This window comes from Ptiloglossa arizonensis, chromosome 1 (genome assembly GCF_051014685.1).
Source record: "Ptiloglossa arizonensis isolate GNS036 chromosome 1, iyPtiAriz1_principal, whole genome shotgun sequence".
In the NCBI taxonomy this organism is placed as follows: domain Eukaryota; kingdom Metazoa; phylum Arthropoda; class Insecta; order Hymenoptera; family Colletidae; genus Ptiloglossa; species Ptiloglossa arizonensis.
The window spans coordinates 27,098,158-27,116,701 of record NC_135048.1 but is presented as its reverse complement, the minus strand read 5'-3'; the positions used below and the strand labels follow the sequence as shown (position 1 = coordinate 27,116,701).

Below are 18,544 nucleotides of genomic sequence, written 5' to 3'. Positions count from 1 at the left end.
ATTCGGTTCTCGAGTCTCGAATTTAAGGAAGGAAAATGTTTCCAATGAACGTTGTCCACTGTTTTCAAATATTCGAGAATAGAGAATATTACAGAGAAATTTACAGAGATATTGGTGCTTGAAAATATTAGTGGGGAAAGAAAACTTTTTTTACAAGTTTGTACAATCCTTTGTGTAGACTCGGATTGTAGTCGTGAACGGTACATTATTCGAAAAATGTAAGAATATGAGTCGAATCGTATTTGAAACGTATTCGAATCATGGAAGAATCATATTCAAGTATTCGAATCATAGAAGAATTATATTCAAGTATTCGAATCATAGAAGAATCATATTCAAGTATTCAAATCATAGAAGAATCATATTCAAGTATTCGAATCATAGAAAAATCATATTCAAGTATTCGAATCATAGAAGAATTATATTCAAGTATTCGAATCATAGAAGAATCATATTCAAGTATTCGAATCATAGAAGAATCATATTCAAGTATTCGAATCATAGAAGAATCATATTCAAGTATTGAAATTATATTCAAGTATTCGAATCATAGAAGAATCATAGAAGAATCATTGAAGAATCATAGAAGAATTCGACTCTTCGATGGTAAAAATTATCGAACAATATTTACATTTAACAATATTTGCATTCAAAATGGTACTCTTTTCAAACATTTGTAAATCGATAGGAAAAATCAACAATTTTGTTTTCAAACCCTACACAGCCCTATATAACATACTTTTGAATACTCAACTAAAAATAAAACATACCGAGGTATTCATCCTTTAAAAGTTACTTTCAAAAGTATCTACATTTCGTTCACCCTAGATCCTCATTTGTTTACTACCGCAGGAAATATTTCACGGTTCGATGGTGTTAATTTCCAGTGAAAATTACAATTAAAAATCGCCAGTAGGTCGATCGTTAGAAAGAGTTTTATTTCTCTTCGGTGTGATTCCTTGCGTTTAATGAAAATGCAACGCGAATTCCGAAGCGGAAAAACTGGGTCTCGTTCGGGAAACGTTCGATCCACGTCTTCGCGATCAAAGCGCAAAATGGCTCGATTTCATTTAGGAATCGACGGAATAAAAATCCGATAAACGGTGCGCGTCTCGCGGCCCGGAGAGTCCAGCGATTTTAAATGAATGTGTTACACCTCTCGCTCGTTCTCTCCCGGGGTTCATTCACTCGCGACGGAGCCTCCTCTTCGTCTCTTCATCGCGCTCGTTGTGTCAGCCGGAGGCGACTCGCGAAACGCGGCTACAAGAAATTCTTCCAGCGAGCGCGTAATCCGCGTGCACGCACGCCTTTCGCGTGCCGTTCGACGGAGAAAACGATTCCGTTGCGTACGAAAAACTCGGTACGTAGCGAAGAAAAGGGGGAAAGAAACGGAAAGGGTTGCGAATACACCTGGTGGCTTCATTTATCCGGCGGGAAATTTTTATTCGGGTAACATTTGACAATCTGGGTGGAGGATGCCGATTCTTGTCGAAAATAAAGCATGTTTTTCGAATCGATATGGATGGAAAGTGAGAAAATTGATTTGTTATTGAATTGAGTACATTAATAGATCTACTCGTGCGTAAAAATCGATTTCTTTTTCAATTCGAAGGTACGAATATACCGATACTTGATCTATGATATGAATATTCGAATACTCGGGTATTCGAGTAGTTTTGGAATGGTTGGATGTTTGAATCATATTTAAATATTCAAATTATATTTGAATCATAGAAGAATCATATTCAAGTATTCAAATTATATTCAAGTATTTGAATCATATTCGAATCATAGAAGAATTACAGAAGAATCATATTCGAATCATAGAAGAATTACAGAAGAATCATATTCGAATCATAGAAGAATTATAGAAGAATTACATTCGAATCGTATTCAAGTATTCAAATTATATTCAAGTACTTGAATCATAGAAAAATCATAGAAGAATCATATTCGAGTATTCGAATTATATTCGACTCGTATTCAAGTTCTTGAATTATATTCAAATCATATTCGAATCATAGAAAAATGATAGAAGAATCATATTCGAATCATAGAAGAATTATAGAAGAATCATATTCGAATCGTATTCAAGTATTCAAATTATATTCAAGTACTTGAATCATAGAAAAATGATAGAAGAATCATATTCGAATCATAGAAGAATTATAGAAGAATCATATTCGAATCGTATTCAAGTATTCAAATTATATTCAAGTACTTGAATCATAGAAAAATTATAGAAGAATCATATTCGAATCATATTCGAGTATTCGAATTATATTTGACTCGTATTCAAGTATTCAAATTATATCCAAGTACTTGAATCATAGAAAAATCATATTCGAATCATATTCGAATCATATTCGAATCATATTCGAATCATATTCGAGTATTCGAATTATATTCGACTCGTATTCAAGTTTTCGAATCATATTCAAATCATATTCAAATCATAGAAGAATGATAGAAGAATCATATTCGAATCATATTCGAATCATATTCGAATCATAGAAGAATTATAGAAGAATCACATTCGAATCATATTCAAGTATTCAAATTATATTCAAGTACTCGAATCATAGAAAAATCATATTCGAATCATGTTCGAGTATTCGAATTATATTCGACTCGTATTCAAGTATTCGAATCATATTCGTCTCGTATTCAAGTATTCGAATATTCCAGTAACGAAAAACCCGATAAGTTTCGCCCTGTTTCCCGCGCGTTTATGTTTGCGCGCGCATGCACGAACGTTTACTTTATCTTCTCGTACACAAGGTTTCCCGATCACCGAGGCAAGCCTTCCGTCGATTTATTTTCAATCCCGACAGTGTGTAATCGTAGTAAAATAATGGTTAATACGAACTTTCATTTTACGCGGACGCGGCCTCCTTCATTCCGGAATTAATCGAAACCAAATAGGCTTTACTGCCTTTTCGTTTATTTTCCCGGACGTGTAGTAAAATCTCAGCGATCCCGGCCTCGTTAATCCGCACTTTCCCTCGATTCCCAACGACCTCTCCCTTCAATTAATCTGGATTAACGATGTTTCGCTGAATTTAATCGCGTTACTGCGATTAAATTCTCCCCGGGGTTCAATAAAATTTTGTTTACCCAGACTTACCTTGTTATTGAATTTAAATATTCCTCACGGTACGGTGCAATTTTGTACGTTTAGATTTTCATATAACCGCGAGCGATCTCTTCCCACAATTTTCCCAGATTTCCATTCCTAAATATAGATTTTCAATGGCGTCAATTTTTCGACCGTCTCGAATTTATTCACCCAAATATACATAGAATAATTGTGCCGTGGAGTGGAATTATAAAAATTCTACTTGAAGAGAAAATAAAACTTCGAAAAAAGAAAAGCGAATCTATATATAAACGTAACTCGAATATAATCGATTTTGCCAGCTTGTTCGATACAATCTCGAAAATATACATTCTGCCCACAAAACGAGGCAAAAATAATCTTCCATTATCATTTTACAGTGATGTATCGTTTTGTTTATTTTATAGTTACTTAACGGACATGACGCGCGTCGGTAGCGTAACGTATTATGCCATTTCGTAAGTCTTCGCGCATTAAACTATGTGAACATCTGGCTTAATGTAAACATATGCATATAAGCGTAGCCGATGCTCTGTATGCAGTCTTCTACCAGTCATTGAAATACATTACAACGAGCTGGTCAATATTTTCCAGTTAAAAATGTACGCGAAGGAACATTTACATCAGGCATGGTACGCTGCTCCTCGAACTTCATAAAGGAAAACATACTATGCGACGCGTTGCGAGTGTCGACGAAATTTATGCTAGCATTTATTCCGATGTTTGGACAATTTTTTCGAAATTGGTATCTTCACCGAGGTTCGTATATGATTTTTTGACGCTGGACTGATTTTTGAAAAGTAACTAATTTCTATAGAACGCATGGTTGGTTAATTAATTTAACTACTAGAGAAAGAAAATATCGTACAAGATGGCGACTTTGTCGACGATCGCAATTTTCCGTGCACAATTCTACATATTTTCCTCAATCATGATAAACTGATGTTAAACTGATTTTTGAAAATCAACTAATTTCTATAGAACAGATAAATTAATTTAGTCGCGATAAAAGAAAATTGTAAAAGAAGATGATCTCTCCATGGATGATCAATATTTTCCATCCACATTTTCACATATCTTTCTCGACTACATTTTTTTGTCTTTGATCTAATTCTTTTTAAAAAAAGTAACGACTTACAAAATAGGCGTCGAGAAATTAATTTAACGAAAATTGTACAAAAAGATGGCCGATCAATATTTTTCATCTACATCTTCACATATCTTCCTCGACTATAATTTTTTTACTTTGATCTACTTCTTTGAAGAAAAAAAAAACTAATTACTTATAAAACACGTGTCGAGTAATTAATTTAAAGAAAATCATACAAGAAGATGGCCGATCAATATTTTTCCATGGACGATCAATATTTTTCATCCACATCTTCACATATCTTCCTCGACTACAATTTTTTGATTTTGATCCAATTCTTTAAAAAAAAAAACTGACGTCTTACAAAATAGGCGTCGAGAAATTAATTTAACGAAAATTGTACAAGAAGATGGCCACTCCATGGACGATCAATATTTTTCATCCACATCTTCACATATTTTCCTTGGCTACAATTTTTTGACCTTGATCTACTTCTTTGGAAAAAAAACTAACGACTTACAAAACAAGTGTCGAGAAATTAATTCAATAAAGATCGTACAAGAAGATGGCCGATCAATATTTTTCCATAGACGATCAATATTTTTCATCCACATCTTCACATATTTTCCTCGACTATAATTTATTGACCTTGATCTACTTCTTAAAAAAAAAAAACTAACAACTTACAAACCCGTATCAAGAAATGAATTCAATGAAAATCGTACAAGAAGATGACCACTCCATGGACGATCAACATTTTCCATCCAAATGTCCACATATTTTCCCTGACTATAATTTTTCAACTTTGATCTACTTCTTTGAGAAAAAAAAGCTAACAACTTACAAAACAAGTGTCGAGAAATTAATCTAACAAAAATCATCCAAGAAGATGGCCGATCAATATTTTTCCATGAACGACCAACATTTCCCATCCAAATCTCCACACATTATCCCCAACTACAATTCCCCTTATACAATCCTCTCAAAAACCCTAACCACTTCCAAAACCCGCATCGAGAAACGAATCGATCCAGAATGAAAAAATCGTGCAAGAAGATGGCCACACGGTGAACCCTCCAATCGGAGCGATCGCGCACTCTCCGTCCAAATATTCCAGCTCTCGTATCCAGCGTGCAGGTTTCGTTAAGTAAAAGGTTGGAGCCTACCGCGCGAGATGATCGATCTCTTCCCGGGGACGATCGAGAAGAAGAGTGCGCGCGTATTCCGGTCGGGATCTCTTGGAAACGGTCGCGGGTTGTTTCAACGGAATCGGGTCAGCCATTGACATTCCGGGTGAAGAGCAAGTGCGGTTCTCGCGCGCACAATCGCGGTCCTGACTTTGTTCGAGACATCGTCGGATTAAGGCCAACGCGGCGATGCGTTATGTAACGAAGATGAACGAGGCGGCTCGCGAAGAGCGGAGGAATGACACGTATATAGGACTCGGGGCCGAAGTGTGTTTGTAGGAAATAATTGTCGCGCGAGCGAACGAACGAACGAACGAGCGAGGGAGCTACCTCCGTGAGAAAAATTCAACACGGCCAAGACGTACGTGTAGAAAAGTGTCCGCGTTACGTGAGGAACTTGTCAACTTGTCGCGAAACAACCACGGAATGATTTTTGTTTCGAAGGTTTCTCTCTTGGCAAACGAGTAAAGTGAGAGAAGAAAAGAACGCGGGAAGAAACTTTTCCAGACCTGGGTGCCTCTCCTGGACGCGGCGCGACGCTAACCGTGAGCGCGCGATAAAACCTTCAGACCCCGTTTAATGAATGATCAATAACCGAGGAACGAGCAAGCGGGGCCAGAGGCGCAGCGCGCGGATACGTGAATTTTATAGTGAACTTTCTAGCGGGCTGACCGGGTCACGTTGAGAGTGAAATATGCACCGCGTGGTTTCAGGGGAACGTGTAACTTTATTAACTCGGTTTCAACATTCTTTTTTTGTTTTTTCACGCCGCCGTTTACAATTGGTGAACCGGGGGATAACCGTGTACCGTCGTTCATGGATTAAGAGGGACGAGCTGTATAGTTGAAACTTGTAAATAAATTTCGGACTAACGCGAACCGGTGCGTTTTATCGATTCGACTCGTGGTTTTTGCGCGACGGTTTCATTTAAACGGGGATAACAAATTTTTATCCGACGATAACTCAGATTTCCGGGGACCGGTTCGTTCGGGTTGTTATGGATGTAGAAAAAAAAAAATAAGTGTCTTTTATGATTGAAAAATTGGTATCGTTGAAGATGGCTAAAGAGGATTCACGGTGTGCGTTGAAGTTCGGAAGAAAGTTATCGATGATCGAGTCTCGTCTCGGTGTACGCTCGCGGACGATATCGGAACGCGGTTCGAGCGTATTAATGAAACATAATCGGTCCCGCGATCGTACGGAATTATTAATACGATCGTCCGGCACAAAAGACCCGAGCCGATCGTTTGTACTCCGCTTGATCTCGATTTAACACCGAAGGGAAAGTGGTGAAACCGAACGTGATGCGAGTCGATCGACTTTCCGTGGTATCATTCGAATCCCATTAAAACACAGGAAACGTAAAGGAGAGCTGTTCGCGTTAATTCCCCCGTTGTGTACAGCGGCTCGCGTTTTACGGCCTCACGTATTCTCGCGCGGCCATTAAAAAAGCAAATAGGGACTATGACGAACGACGATCGAATTTTAACGATCCTCGAGCGCCACGATGCGACGATCCACGTCGTCTGGCTTCGAAATCGCGCGTCTCTACGCCGATAAAAATCTCCTTAAGGGGATTGCCTGACCTAGAACTTCGAGAACGGTCTATTTTTCGTGCCACGATTAATCGATCGGCTTGAAACTTTGCACGCGTACGGGGTACACGCGCTTCTCTATCGTGGGAACGATTAACTTTACACGTTACGAACGACCATTGTTATTGCACGGTACGGGTTCGCGTTGTTCGCGATCGGATGGTTTTCTCCGGAAGGGAGACCGCTGACAAACCTAGACGATAACCGCAATCCCGTGGAAAAAAAAAATCTCTTCAACCGTTTCTGTTCGAAAAACCACAATCACTTGGAATCTTGCACGTCAACGAACGACTTGTTTTCCTCGGCTTGCAATGATATATTACTCGGAAACGAATGGTTGGACATTCTTGAAAAAATTCACGGAGAAATTTATAATACGGGTAAATAATCGTGCAAAATTCGAAATCGATAAATGTGATACTTTCTCCGGAATTAAATCGCAAAGAAAGTCTACATTTTCGATCTTTGCCCCGATTGCTCTTTTTACAACCTTGACGCACCAATATATAACTCCGTAATGAACATTCAGAAATTCTTGAAAAAACTCACATAGACTTTTATAGTACGCGCAAATGAGCGTACAAAATTCGAAATCGATAAGTGTGATACTTTCTCCGGAATTAAATCATAAAGAAAGCCTAAATTTTCGTTCTGTACCCCAACCACTCTTTTTACTACCTTAACGTACCAATATATAACTCCATAATGAACATTCAAAAATTCTTGAAAAAACTCACCTAGACTCTCATAGTATACGCAAATAATCGTGCAAAATTCGAAATCGATAAATGCGATACTTTCTCCGGAATTAAATCGCAAAGAAAGCCTAAATTTTCGTTCTGTGCCCCAACTACTCTTTTTACAACTTTTACACCACTATATAACTCAACAAGGAACATTCACAAATTCCTAAAAAAATTTACATAGAAACTTATAATACGCATAAATAAATATACAAAATTCGAAGTCGATAATTGCAATACTTTCTCCGGAATTAAATCCCAAAAAAAGCCTAAATTTTCGCTCTGTGCCCCTTTTACACCACTACGTGACACGACAATGAACGTTCCCAAATTCCCCCCAAAAAACTCCCATAAATACTTCCGGTACGCGGGAATAATCGTTCAAAATTGGAAATCGATGGCCACGATATTTTACTCGAAATTAATCGCATCGAGAATCGAAACTCACAGCTCTCCGAACTACCCTGTCGAACGGTCGCGGCTGTGGGACAAAAAACGAGGGGAAGTGGAAAGGGATTCTAGATCAAGTTCTCGATCGCTCTCAAGCTATCATTAAGCCGGCGTGAAACGTTCTCGCGGCGTAACTCAACCCGTAACCTTTGGAACGGCGATACCGGTTGCGTGCGAACAGCCACGTCCTTGGAATCGTCAAACGGATTCGAGGCGGTCAATTACGCGCGCGTCACGTCCCCTGAAAAGTTACATGTACCCGGGATGTCTCGTGGAACGCGACAGTTTTCCCGAACTCGGCAGCTTCCGTCGACACGTTGCGGACGCGTACGCGCAAATAATAAGAACGAGCGAACGACGACGATGCAGAACGACCGGTCTCGTTTCAATTGCAGCGAGTCGTGCCGCGTGTCACGGGCAACTAATTTCCTTATTACGGTTACTGTTATTCAATCAAGCTGTCGCGTTCACCGGACTTTTGTAAACTCGTAAACGTTCCTCTCGCGTCTTTACTATCCACCGATCGTGTACACGTTCATCGTACGAGGATCGTGCTTAGAAACGAGTGTGTCCTAACGATACTCGCGGATCGAGGGTTTCGTCGTGTGATTATTTCTACTACAGTTCCACGAGGACCTAACGAAGATCTGCTCGTGATTCCAGAGTACGTATCCACGAGTAGGATACGAAATCGATAAGTGTGATACTTTCTCCGGAATTAAATCGCAAAGAAAGCCTAAATTTTCGTTCTGTGCCCCAACTACTCTTTTTACAACTTTTACACCACTATGTAACTCGACAGTGCCTACAAATGAGGAAAGTTTCTGATTGATAGCAGAAAAGAAATGGTGCTCGACGATGGTGGTTCTTCGAGATGATTCTGATTTCGCGAACAAGAATTTTTTGATCCTGATTTCGTAAACAAGAATTTTTTGATCCTGATTTCAAACACTGAACAATTCTCACTGGTTCAGTTCTTACTCGTTTCTGACCAAAAATTGTTCACTTTTTAGTAAAGGGTTACTGCTGAACCTTACAGTCAATAGGAAAGAAATCTTATAGGAATAGCGACGATTTTGCAATTTTAGAAACAGCTTTTCGATTCGCTCGAAAAAAAAAAAAACAGGTTTCCGGTTGAAACGAGTCTTCCGCGTCTAGCCTCCCCCTCGATCTTGACATTTACGCTAGACCGGCCAATGTTTTCGAACGTTTCACGAGCACCGCGTGTCGCAACGAGACAATAAAAGCACTCGATAATATCACCGAAACGAGAAAGAACGAAACGAATCGAGCGCCTTTCGCTCGATCTAGAATCATCCTTTCCGATGTTAATTGATTCGCCGAGCCTCGGCCAATTTCTCACTGGACCAAATTAACACAGTCTACTACCTTTCACGCGCCTCTTGCCGTGCCACGTATTCGTCACACGAGTCTACAATCTCGAAAACGTAGAATCATCGAGCACGGTTTGTCTATCCTTTGGATCGAAGCAATTTTTACGTTTGCTCTTCTCGAGTGTCTTTTCTATTTTTTATTGTGCGATTTTTAAAATATTATTGCATTCATAAATGAAAGGATTTTTCGTATCTTTAATAAGCTAGTATTCTTGGCATAATTTTTGACAAAACGTTTCTTAAACGAATGGTTACCGTGTTGCTAAGAAAATAGGACCACACTCGCTCGGTATCGATACATAAATCGTTCTCGTTCACTATTTTTAACACTTTCACTACGGCACGGGGCGTATAAATATACAATAGACCCAGAGAGAATACACCTGAATGGAATTCAGATTAGTCGTCAGAATTCTTCAAAAAAGGTTACTTCACCGTTACTCGGGACTTCGCGTCACATAAACTAACGACTAATAGCACTACTGGCACACAAACGCAATTTATGGATGACAAGACGGATTTCTCTCCGCTCGGATGCACTCTTTATAACTCCTCGCGATATATTTCATTGAATCTTCGTTCAGCGCTAAGATATCTCCCGGACTTTCCCACTGTTTTCGTAGAAACGTACAAAATGCAACTGTATCCAACCACCGCGTATAAAACAGTCCCTTTGCGCCGTTGTAAAATTATTTTCACCTACTCGAACAGTTTCCAATTTATTTCGAAACACCCCTGAACGAAAACAAAATTTCTGTACTCCGGATAAGCGTGACAAGTTTCAAAGAACGTAAGAAAAATATACTTTAGAAAAAGTATACTTGAAAAATATACGTAAGAACAATATATTTACTATGAGAAAATATTCTTTCGCGTACCCTTTGGACTCTTCGTAAGGTACGCATCCTCCATTTTGGAAAACACTGATCCACTCCCAGTTCGAGACCAATGTACAATAATTTCCAATTGTTCTAAAAAATGTACTACTTGAATCGAAAACCAAATGTCTACACTTCGAAATAATATGATACGTTCCAGAGAAACGTAGCAAGAAAAATTTCACCCCCCTTGAATAATAACTCTCTTTTCCTAGGTTACGTGCCCTCCATTTTGCAAGACACCTGCCTAAATTGAAAACAAAATTTCTACGTTCCAAATAGCTATACAAGATTTCGAACTGAAGAAAAAACAAATTTTCACGTCCCCCTAACAACTCTGTCTTTCTAGGGTACGCGACCCCCTCTTTGGTGAAACATTTACTCCCTTCGAAACATAGGTCCAAGGACACATCGATACCGCCATGATATTAGCTTATTCGGAAAGTCATTTCGTTTTTTTTTTTGTGACAATGAAACACGATTTTTTTACAGTGTATTCTCCATTTTGGAAAACGAAATGACTTTCCGAACTCAAGATAGTGTAAAATGATAAAGAGTACACTGGACCGTGTCGTAGACTAGTCTTCGCTGCGTTAAAATTTATAAACAGTACCAATGGTAGATTGTGTAATTTTATTGGGTTGTTCGGAAAGTCATTTCGTTTTTTTTTTGGTGAAAATGGAACACAATTTTTTCAGAGTGTACAAACATTTTATTCAATTATGTATTCTCCATTTTGGAAAACGAAATGACTTTTTGAACAACCTAATAAATAAAAAAAAATCGTAGCTTCGAGGAAGAACGCAATTTCGACCGAAATTTTAGATCCTCCGTTGGTATAAAATTGTACAAATCTCACGTGGAGAAGAGAAACACGAAAGAGACTAATTATTGATCATTATCACGGTTATAAGACCAGTCCAAGAGACGGTCCAGTGTACTCGTACGAATCTTGATCATTTTACACAATCTCGAGTGCAAAAGTATTCTTTGCAGAATTACACTCTGCGTGTTATACGCGATTCGAAGATAAATAAAATAGAGTGTCCATGTAGAACCGAAGAATAATCTTTGATTAAAAGAAAAAAGAAAAAAAAAGAAACAACAACCCGATACGTAACACGCGTAAACCGAAGGATGAAAAAGGTTCCTTACCAAGGTGGATAAACTCCGCGCGGTGACGCACCGCCGGCTCTGATCTGCTCGTTGACGTAACCGCTCCTCGGCACGTTCAGGGCGCTCCTGATGCCCACGCTGGACCCGTCCAAGGTGCCTGGGCCCGGTTTGGGCACATGGCTGCTACAGTAGACCTCTTTGTCGTTGATCGTGTGCTGGTTGTTGTAGTAGGTCTTCAGGGTCAACTTGGTGCCGCAGATCGCGCACTTGAAGCACCCGGCGTGGAAGAACGTGAAATCCTTCAACGGGCCCACCCTGTCCACCTGGTAGACCGTTTGCGCGCACCTCAGGCACGTGCTCTCGTAGAAGTTCGGCCGATACATGATCGCCCCGCTCGGAGAGAAATCCGTGTCCGTGATCCTGTATCCCCCTTCGGATATCTGCCTCTGTCCCTCAGTCCGCGCTGCACCTCGCTCTGGTAGCCACCGCGTGCGACCTTGGCAGGCAAACAGCACCGAGTCAGCGGAATTGGCGCGAATATCGGTCGGGATCTCACGGGGAGGGAAAGAGCGCCAGAGCGTCGTCCGCCCGCGAGATCGGTAATCACCCGTACGGGGGCTGGTAGGGGGCCTGGGGGATGGAGGGAGACCCGCTCGACCGGCTCGTAAATTTTGAGCGCGGCCAGTGCGGTGGCGCGATTGAGATAGAATGCGAATTGTTACGAATACCGGCTGGTCGTTAAGGATGCGTGTGCGTGTGCGGTGAAGCGCGCGGGGAATGCGTTAGAAAGTGACCCGACCACAGGGGAGGTGGGACAGGAGGGGAAGGGGGGACGGTGCCCCGCGCCCAGTCCCAACGGGGGATCCTCGATCGATAGGGATAATGTAACAAGATTTCTTTCATTTGCGGAGAAAGAAGCATATCATGGAAACACGCCAGCTACCGCTTTCGAGCAATTTTCACCGGTGGAGTTGATTGAAAAATTGATGTTCTTACGTTTGCGTTTTTTTTCGCGCGAGAACGGTACCAACGGATCGGCGAGGCTCTTCCGGTTGAAACGAGTACAAACACGGCTATGTTTGGAGTATTTTTGATTTTGGCGATTTTCGAAATTTGGAAAATTTTGAAATTCGAAAGTGGTCCGAATTGGGTCGTGTTTGGACTCGTTTTCATCGGGAGAGTCTCGCGAATCTATTGGTGATATTTTTGCGAAGATATCGTTAAGTGTTGCGAATATTTCGCGCGCGTAATTCGAGGGTCGTTTTTCGTTTCTCTGTTTCGTTTACACTTCGTCGTTAAACCTCGTCGGAGAGTGTGCGCAAGGTTGAGTGACCTAGCCCGCTTTCAAGCGAATAAGAAGTTCCGAGTTTATTTCTCTTGAAAGCGGAGATTACCGTGCGCGACTCGGAGTAGAACGAACTCCGGTGCATTGAAACGGAACTCAGTGGAGCAACGAGCGGGGTTCGGTATTATGGCTGCAGGAAACAAATGCAACGGATTTCTAATTACATCGTAATAGTTATCTATCGAATAATCAAATTTTGAACGCACAAAGACGCTCCTCCGTTCGCTGTCGATCACGAAAGTCTTTGAACGTTTTCACGCATATTCGTGCGCCGCGGATGATGCGAGAAAAAAAAATTACAATTACAAGCGTGAACATTCGCATTCGATTATACGTGTTTCGCCCCGGTAATTAGACTATTTCAATATGTATGACGAGCATCTACGAGTACACGATTCGCATGTTGCTTGATTTATCCAATTTCGAGACGCGAAAGATTCTTAACTCGCCATCGTTGCCCAGCTCCCACCATTACCCCTGTGTATCAATTAATCAATTATACACCGAAACCATATATCGTCGCATTATGCGTCACCTCTTTGTATTTGAATTTATCCTCCCTTCAATGAGTATTCTTCGCGCAACCGAGATACCTTTAATTGCAAAATTAATCCCGCAAAGTGAATAACAATTTGTCGGTCCCGGTTCCAATTAAGGCAATTAGTCGATACCCGATCGAAGGAATGAAAAAAAAAAAATACACACACGTGCAAACAAAAACACGTGACTTGGCTGTACACGAATCTACCGGGTCCGTCGTTTAGGATTTCTCTAAAAAAAAAAGAAAAAAATCACCGATCGCGAGATCGTTTGATCTCCTTTTTCCACAACGGGATGCAGAAACGTGAAAAAAATGTTTCATAAATTCAACGATACACCAACCCGGACCAAAACGCGTGCTTTTAATTGAGGGTAATTACCGTAATGCAAAACCGCGCGCGCGCGCGCGAATCAGACCGAGGCCGTTTCCTAACCCTCGATAATTACACTTCGCAGGATGTCTGTACACCGCGAAACAGATGGAAAAAGAAACGCACTGAGAAGCTCCGTGCCGCGATAGCATCGTGACCGGCTCGTGTGATCGAACGATAGTTGTAAACGCATCGGTGTTATTAAAAAAAAAAAAAAAAACTATACGTATTTATCGCGCCGCCAACACTTTCCTGCTTGGAGACTTTTGCAACGGTTGCCAATACTTTTCATAGTGGGCGACCACGAGCGGTAATTGCAACAGATTTCACGACCCCTCGCGCTCGCCTAACAACGTCATCGAGATTTTCACACGTGCATATAAACGACATCCTCGTTAACGCTACCTACCCCTCCCTCCATATACGTACAATATATACAATACAATATCCGCGCGAAGAGGGATTCCCTTGATTCCTCGTCGCGCCTAATGCACAGTTCGATGAAATTATACCCCTTGTACAATAATGGGATACATCTTCCCAGACCGAAGCCGATGCGGAAACTTTCTAAATGATCCGTGACTCATTTTTCTTTTTTTTTTTTTCAATCATTACTTCGGTTTCACCGTTCGTATAATCGAGCGTGGTGTTGCACAGACCGATCGAGGTTTCCCTTTTCTTTCCGCGATTCCTCCGGCCACGAATTCTCGTTGCACGGCGAACGGGTACCACAATGGCGGTTACGTCATACCGTTAGCGACCATGCACAACAACACCCGTAATAAACGCGGGGATAGTCCCTCTCACGCATCAACGAATCGTGGTTTTTTTCCAGTCACCGGACACGCGCTGATTCTCTTTTTTTTTTCTCCTCCTACTACTCCACTCCACCCCCCACCCCCAGTTCTCTGTACCCCCGTGGTCCTCGTGGCGCTTCTGTCGCGAGGATTCCCCAACGAGCAACGAAATCCGCGCGGTGGAAACGCGCCCAGAGGATTTTTCTTCCGTAGAACGAGCACGCGCCGCCGTATCGGGAGAAAGCATTTTATTCGCGAACGCGATCGTTTCGTCGATATTGAACGTCGCGTGTCGAGAGATACGCCGATTCCACGCTGCAACCGAGCGTTACCGACTGTGAAAATGTTGTAAAATATTGGCTTGTTCGGAAAGTCATTTCGTTTTCCAAAATGGAGAATATGTAATTTAATACAATGTTTGTACAGTCTGAAAAAATCGTGTTTCATTTTCACAAAAAAAAAAATGAAATGACTCTCCGAACAACCCAATAAATAACAAAAAGTCATGGCTTCGAGGAAGAACGCAATTTTGACCGAAATGGAGAATGTATGATTTAATAAAATGTTTATACACTCTGAAAAAGTCGTGTTTCATTTTCACCAAAACAAAAAATGAAATGACTTTCCGAACAACCCAATAAATAACAAAAAATTGTGGCTTCGAGGAAGAACGCAATTTCGACCGAAATTTTAGATCCTCCTTCGGTATAAAATTGTACGAATGTCACGTGAAGAAGAGGAACACGAAGGAGACTAATTATTGATTATTATTACGGTTTAAAAGTTGCCGATCATTGCAAAGACCTTACTCGGAAAATATTGCAACGTATGGTTACGGGTCGGATGCAACAGAGTTTCTATCGCGCTGGATGTAATCATTTGAAAATATTTTCTATCGTACGGAGATTTCAATTGCGTCGAAGAAGCACGCTGATTTGTTTACAATTTTGCCGAATAGAAATTAACGAGGGAAGAGTAGATTTTGACCTTTCAAAATGTCTACCGCGACGAAGAAAGTAAACATTCGTCCGTTTGCCCTCCTTATGGATTTAAAATCAATAAAAACTCTTTCTTTTCTCACTGCTGGCAAACAGACAATTTTCTACGAAAGAAACGGCAATTAAAATAAGAAAGTCGCAATACAATGAAAAGTGTGTCGAACAAGGAACTCTAAAGAAGAAACCTCGCCATGGGAAGCCATACCAGCTAACTATCCATGCTGAATATTGTTTCTTACTGCAAATAAACGATCGTTCGATTTCTTGAATTTCTAATCTGGAAATTTTCACGTGTCCTTTTATCTTCGTTTTAAATTTAAAAGAACAAAAAAATGTTGATCGAAAGTGACTACGACTGGTACCTCCACTTGCAACCACGGACCGTGTGAAAATAATATGCAACAGTCCGATTACATTATTCGGCCGAGTTAACTAATTTCCATCTGACCTTTCAATTTCCTGACTTTCTAACCTAGAAATTATGGCGTGCTCCTTTATCTTCGTTTTAAATTGAACAAAAAATTGTCGGTCGAAAGTGATCACTGTCGGAACCAGTTCTTGTTACTGAGGACCGTGTAAAAATAGTATGCAACAATCCGATTACATTAACAGCTCCTTGACCGAGCTGATTTCTAACCTAGAAATTTTCGAGTGTACCTTTGTCTTCGTTTGAAATTTAGAGAAAAAAATTATTTATCAAAAATTATTATTCTTGAAATCTCTCTTTGTAAGAGAACTATATAAAAATAGTATGCAACAGTCCAATTACATTGATAGCTCTTCGACCGAGCTAATTTCTAACCTAGAAATTCTCACGTGTACCTTTGTGTTCGTTTGAAATTTGGAGAAAAAAATTATTTATCGAAAATTATTACTCTTTGCAACTCAGAAAGCCTGTAAAAATAGTATTCAACAATACGATTACATTAACAGTTCTTCGACCGAGCTAATTTCTAACCTAGAAATTTTCGCGTGTACCTTTATCGTCGTTTAAAATTTGGAGAAAAAACCTACTCATCAAAAATTATTATTCTTGGAATTTCTCTTTGTAACCGAGAACTGTCTAAAAGTAGTATGCAACAATTCGATTACATTATTCGACCGAACTAATTTCTATCTCCCGAATACTAGGCGACGTGATCTACGCCGCGGAACGTCATGCTCGAGCGACGTCGTTTCTCCAGAAGCGACATCAAGGGAGACGATGCGCACACGGAAGTTGTTGCTGCTGAACCGCAGCCTTTATACGGGCGATAGTGCTCATTCGCCATCGTATTCGTCGGGGCTAACGAAGAAACGGGCTCGATCGATTCGTGTCCCACGCTCGACATACCGGTAGTCGTAAACGCTTATGGACACTCGTAAATTCCATCGGTACCGGGCGTACCCTAATTTTGTCCCGTTTCGTTCATTTTTTTTCTTCTCCCTTCCTTTTGTCCCCCGTCCCCCCTTTATTTCTCGCGAATCGCATTTTTCGCAATTACGCGGGCTTTCGTCGCAGCGTAAATAAACCTGCGATCCCGCTGCGCATTTTAATCGACGTTGCGCAACGTCGGAGAAGGAAATCGTAACGATAGCCCCGTAAAACGCGACGCTTCCAATTACGGGGCCGGACGTCAATTTTCATTCATTGAGTTCGCGCGTGTGGGGCCCTATCGCTGCCAGTGAGAATAGTCGGCGGTAAATATATAAATATTCAGGGTTAGATACTCTCCCGTTATATTTCCCTGCGTTTCTACCGTTTATCTTTCTTTTTGGTATTTACAACTACGACAAAGACGCGGAATAAATAAATTGGGACTCCTCGCCGGTCCCAAAATTCTCAATAGAATCTGGATTGGTCTCGCAGAGACCATTTTCTATCGCGAGACCAAAAATTACATATCGGCATTCCTCGCGCGACAAAAAAGGCGAATTAAATATTCCCCGCGCACCCAAGTCCCAAATTCTCGATAGAATTGGGACTCGTTCTCGCGGCGACGATCTCCACCGTACGAGGCGCGCGAAAGAACTATTTATCGACATTCCTCGCGCGACGAAGACACCGAATAAATATTTCCGCGTTCCCCCGGTCCCAAATTCTCGACAAAAATGGGCCTCGTCGTCCCGGCAACAATTCCCATCGCGCGTCGAACCTCGCGACGCGAAGAAAAAATTATTTATCGACGTTCCTCGCTAACAAAGACGCGAAACGAACATTCTCCGCGTTCCCCCGGTCCCAAATTCTCGTCGAAAATGGGACTCATCCTCGCAGTGACGATTTCTATCTCCGTCCGGACGGACCGAAAATTATTTATCAGCATTTCTCGCCGACAAAGACACCGTATAAATTCCCCCGGTCCCGAATCCATCTCCAGAATCGGGCCTTGTCGCCTTACAGTGATCGTCTTCCGCGTGGTAGGAACACGCGCGGAAAGAACGTCGCGGACGATCTCGCGGGGCGGACCGAAAATTATTTATCGGCATTCCTCGCGCCGGTTTATCACTGGATAATGCTCGGCCGGGTTACCGGTGTCCTCATTCCGGCCCACCTTCTCCTAGGTGTTTACGCTCGACGCACACGTACACACACCGGGGCCCGACGCACGCGTGCGCGCACACGCGGTGGCTACGTAACCTCCGTGTACCCGTACGGGTCCGTACGAACGATAGAAATCATCGTCGCGGATGAACACAACGCTCGAGTGCTCTCGCGTACTCCGTACACGAAATATCGGTTTTGGGACGTAGGAGGGGCCCGACGTTGTTCCGGTACGGAACGTGGCGAGGTGCCCCGATCGTTCCGCGGTATCCCCTTAGTTACTTAACGCGCGAAAGTACCGGTGAATAGCGGACATTCCATCGTCGACTGGTGTACACGTTGCCACAGCGCCCGAGCGGATCGCCGCGGAGATATTCGAAGTTTATCCGCGCGTAGTCGGC

At 41.6% G+C, this 18,544-nt stretch overlaps 1 protein-coding gene across 2 annotated transcripts in view; it reads right to left on the bottom strand.

Annotated features, from left to right (window-relative positions):
* Hil (peptidase hillarin) overlaps positions 1 to 18,544 on the bottom strand; it is a 45,516-nt gene that overhangs the window by 25,979 nt on the left and 993 nt on the right. For both annotated transcript variants that reach the window (XM_076315882.1, XM_076315889.1), the window contains exon 2: positions 11,611 to 12,067. In XM_076315882.1, the coding sequence (XP_076171997.1) occupies positions 11,611 to 11,954 (344 nt within the window). In that variant the 5' untranslated portion in view covers positions 11,955 to 12,067. The remainder of the gene's footprint in view (positions 1 to 11,610; positions 12,068 to 18,544) is intronic.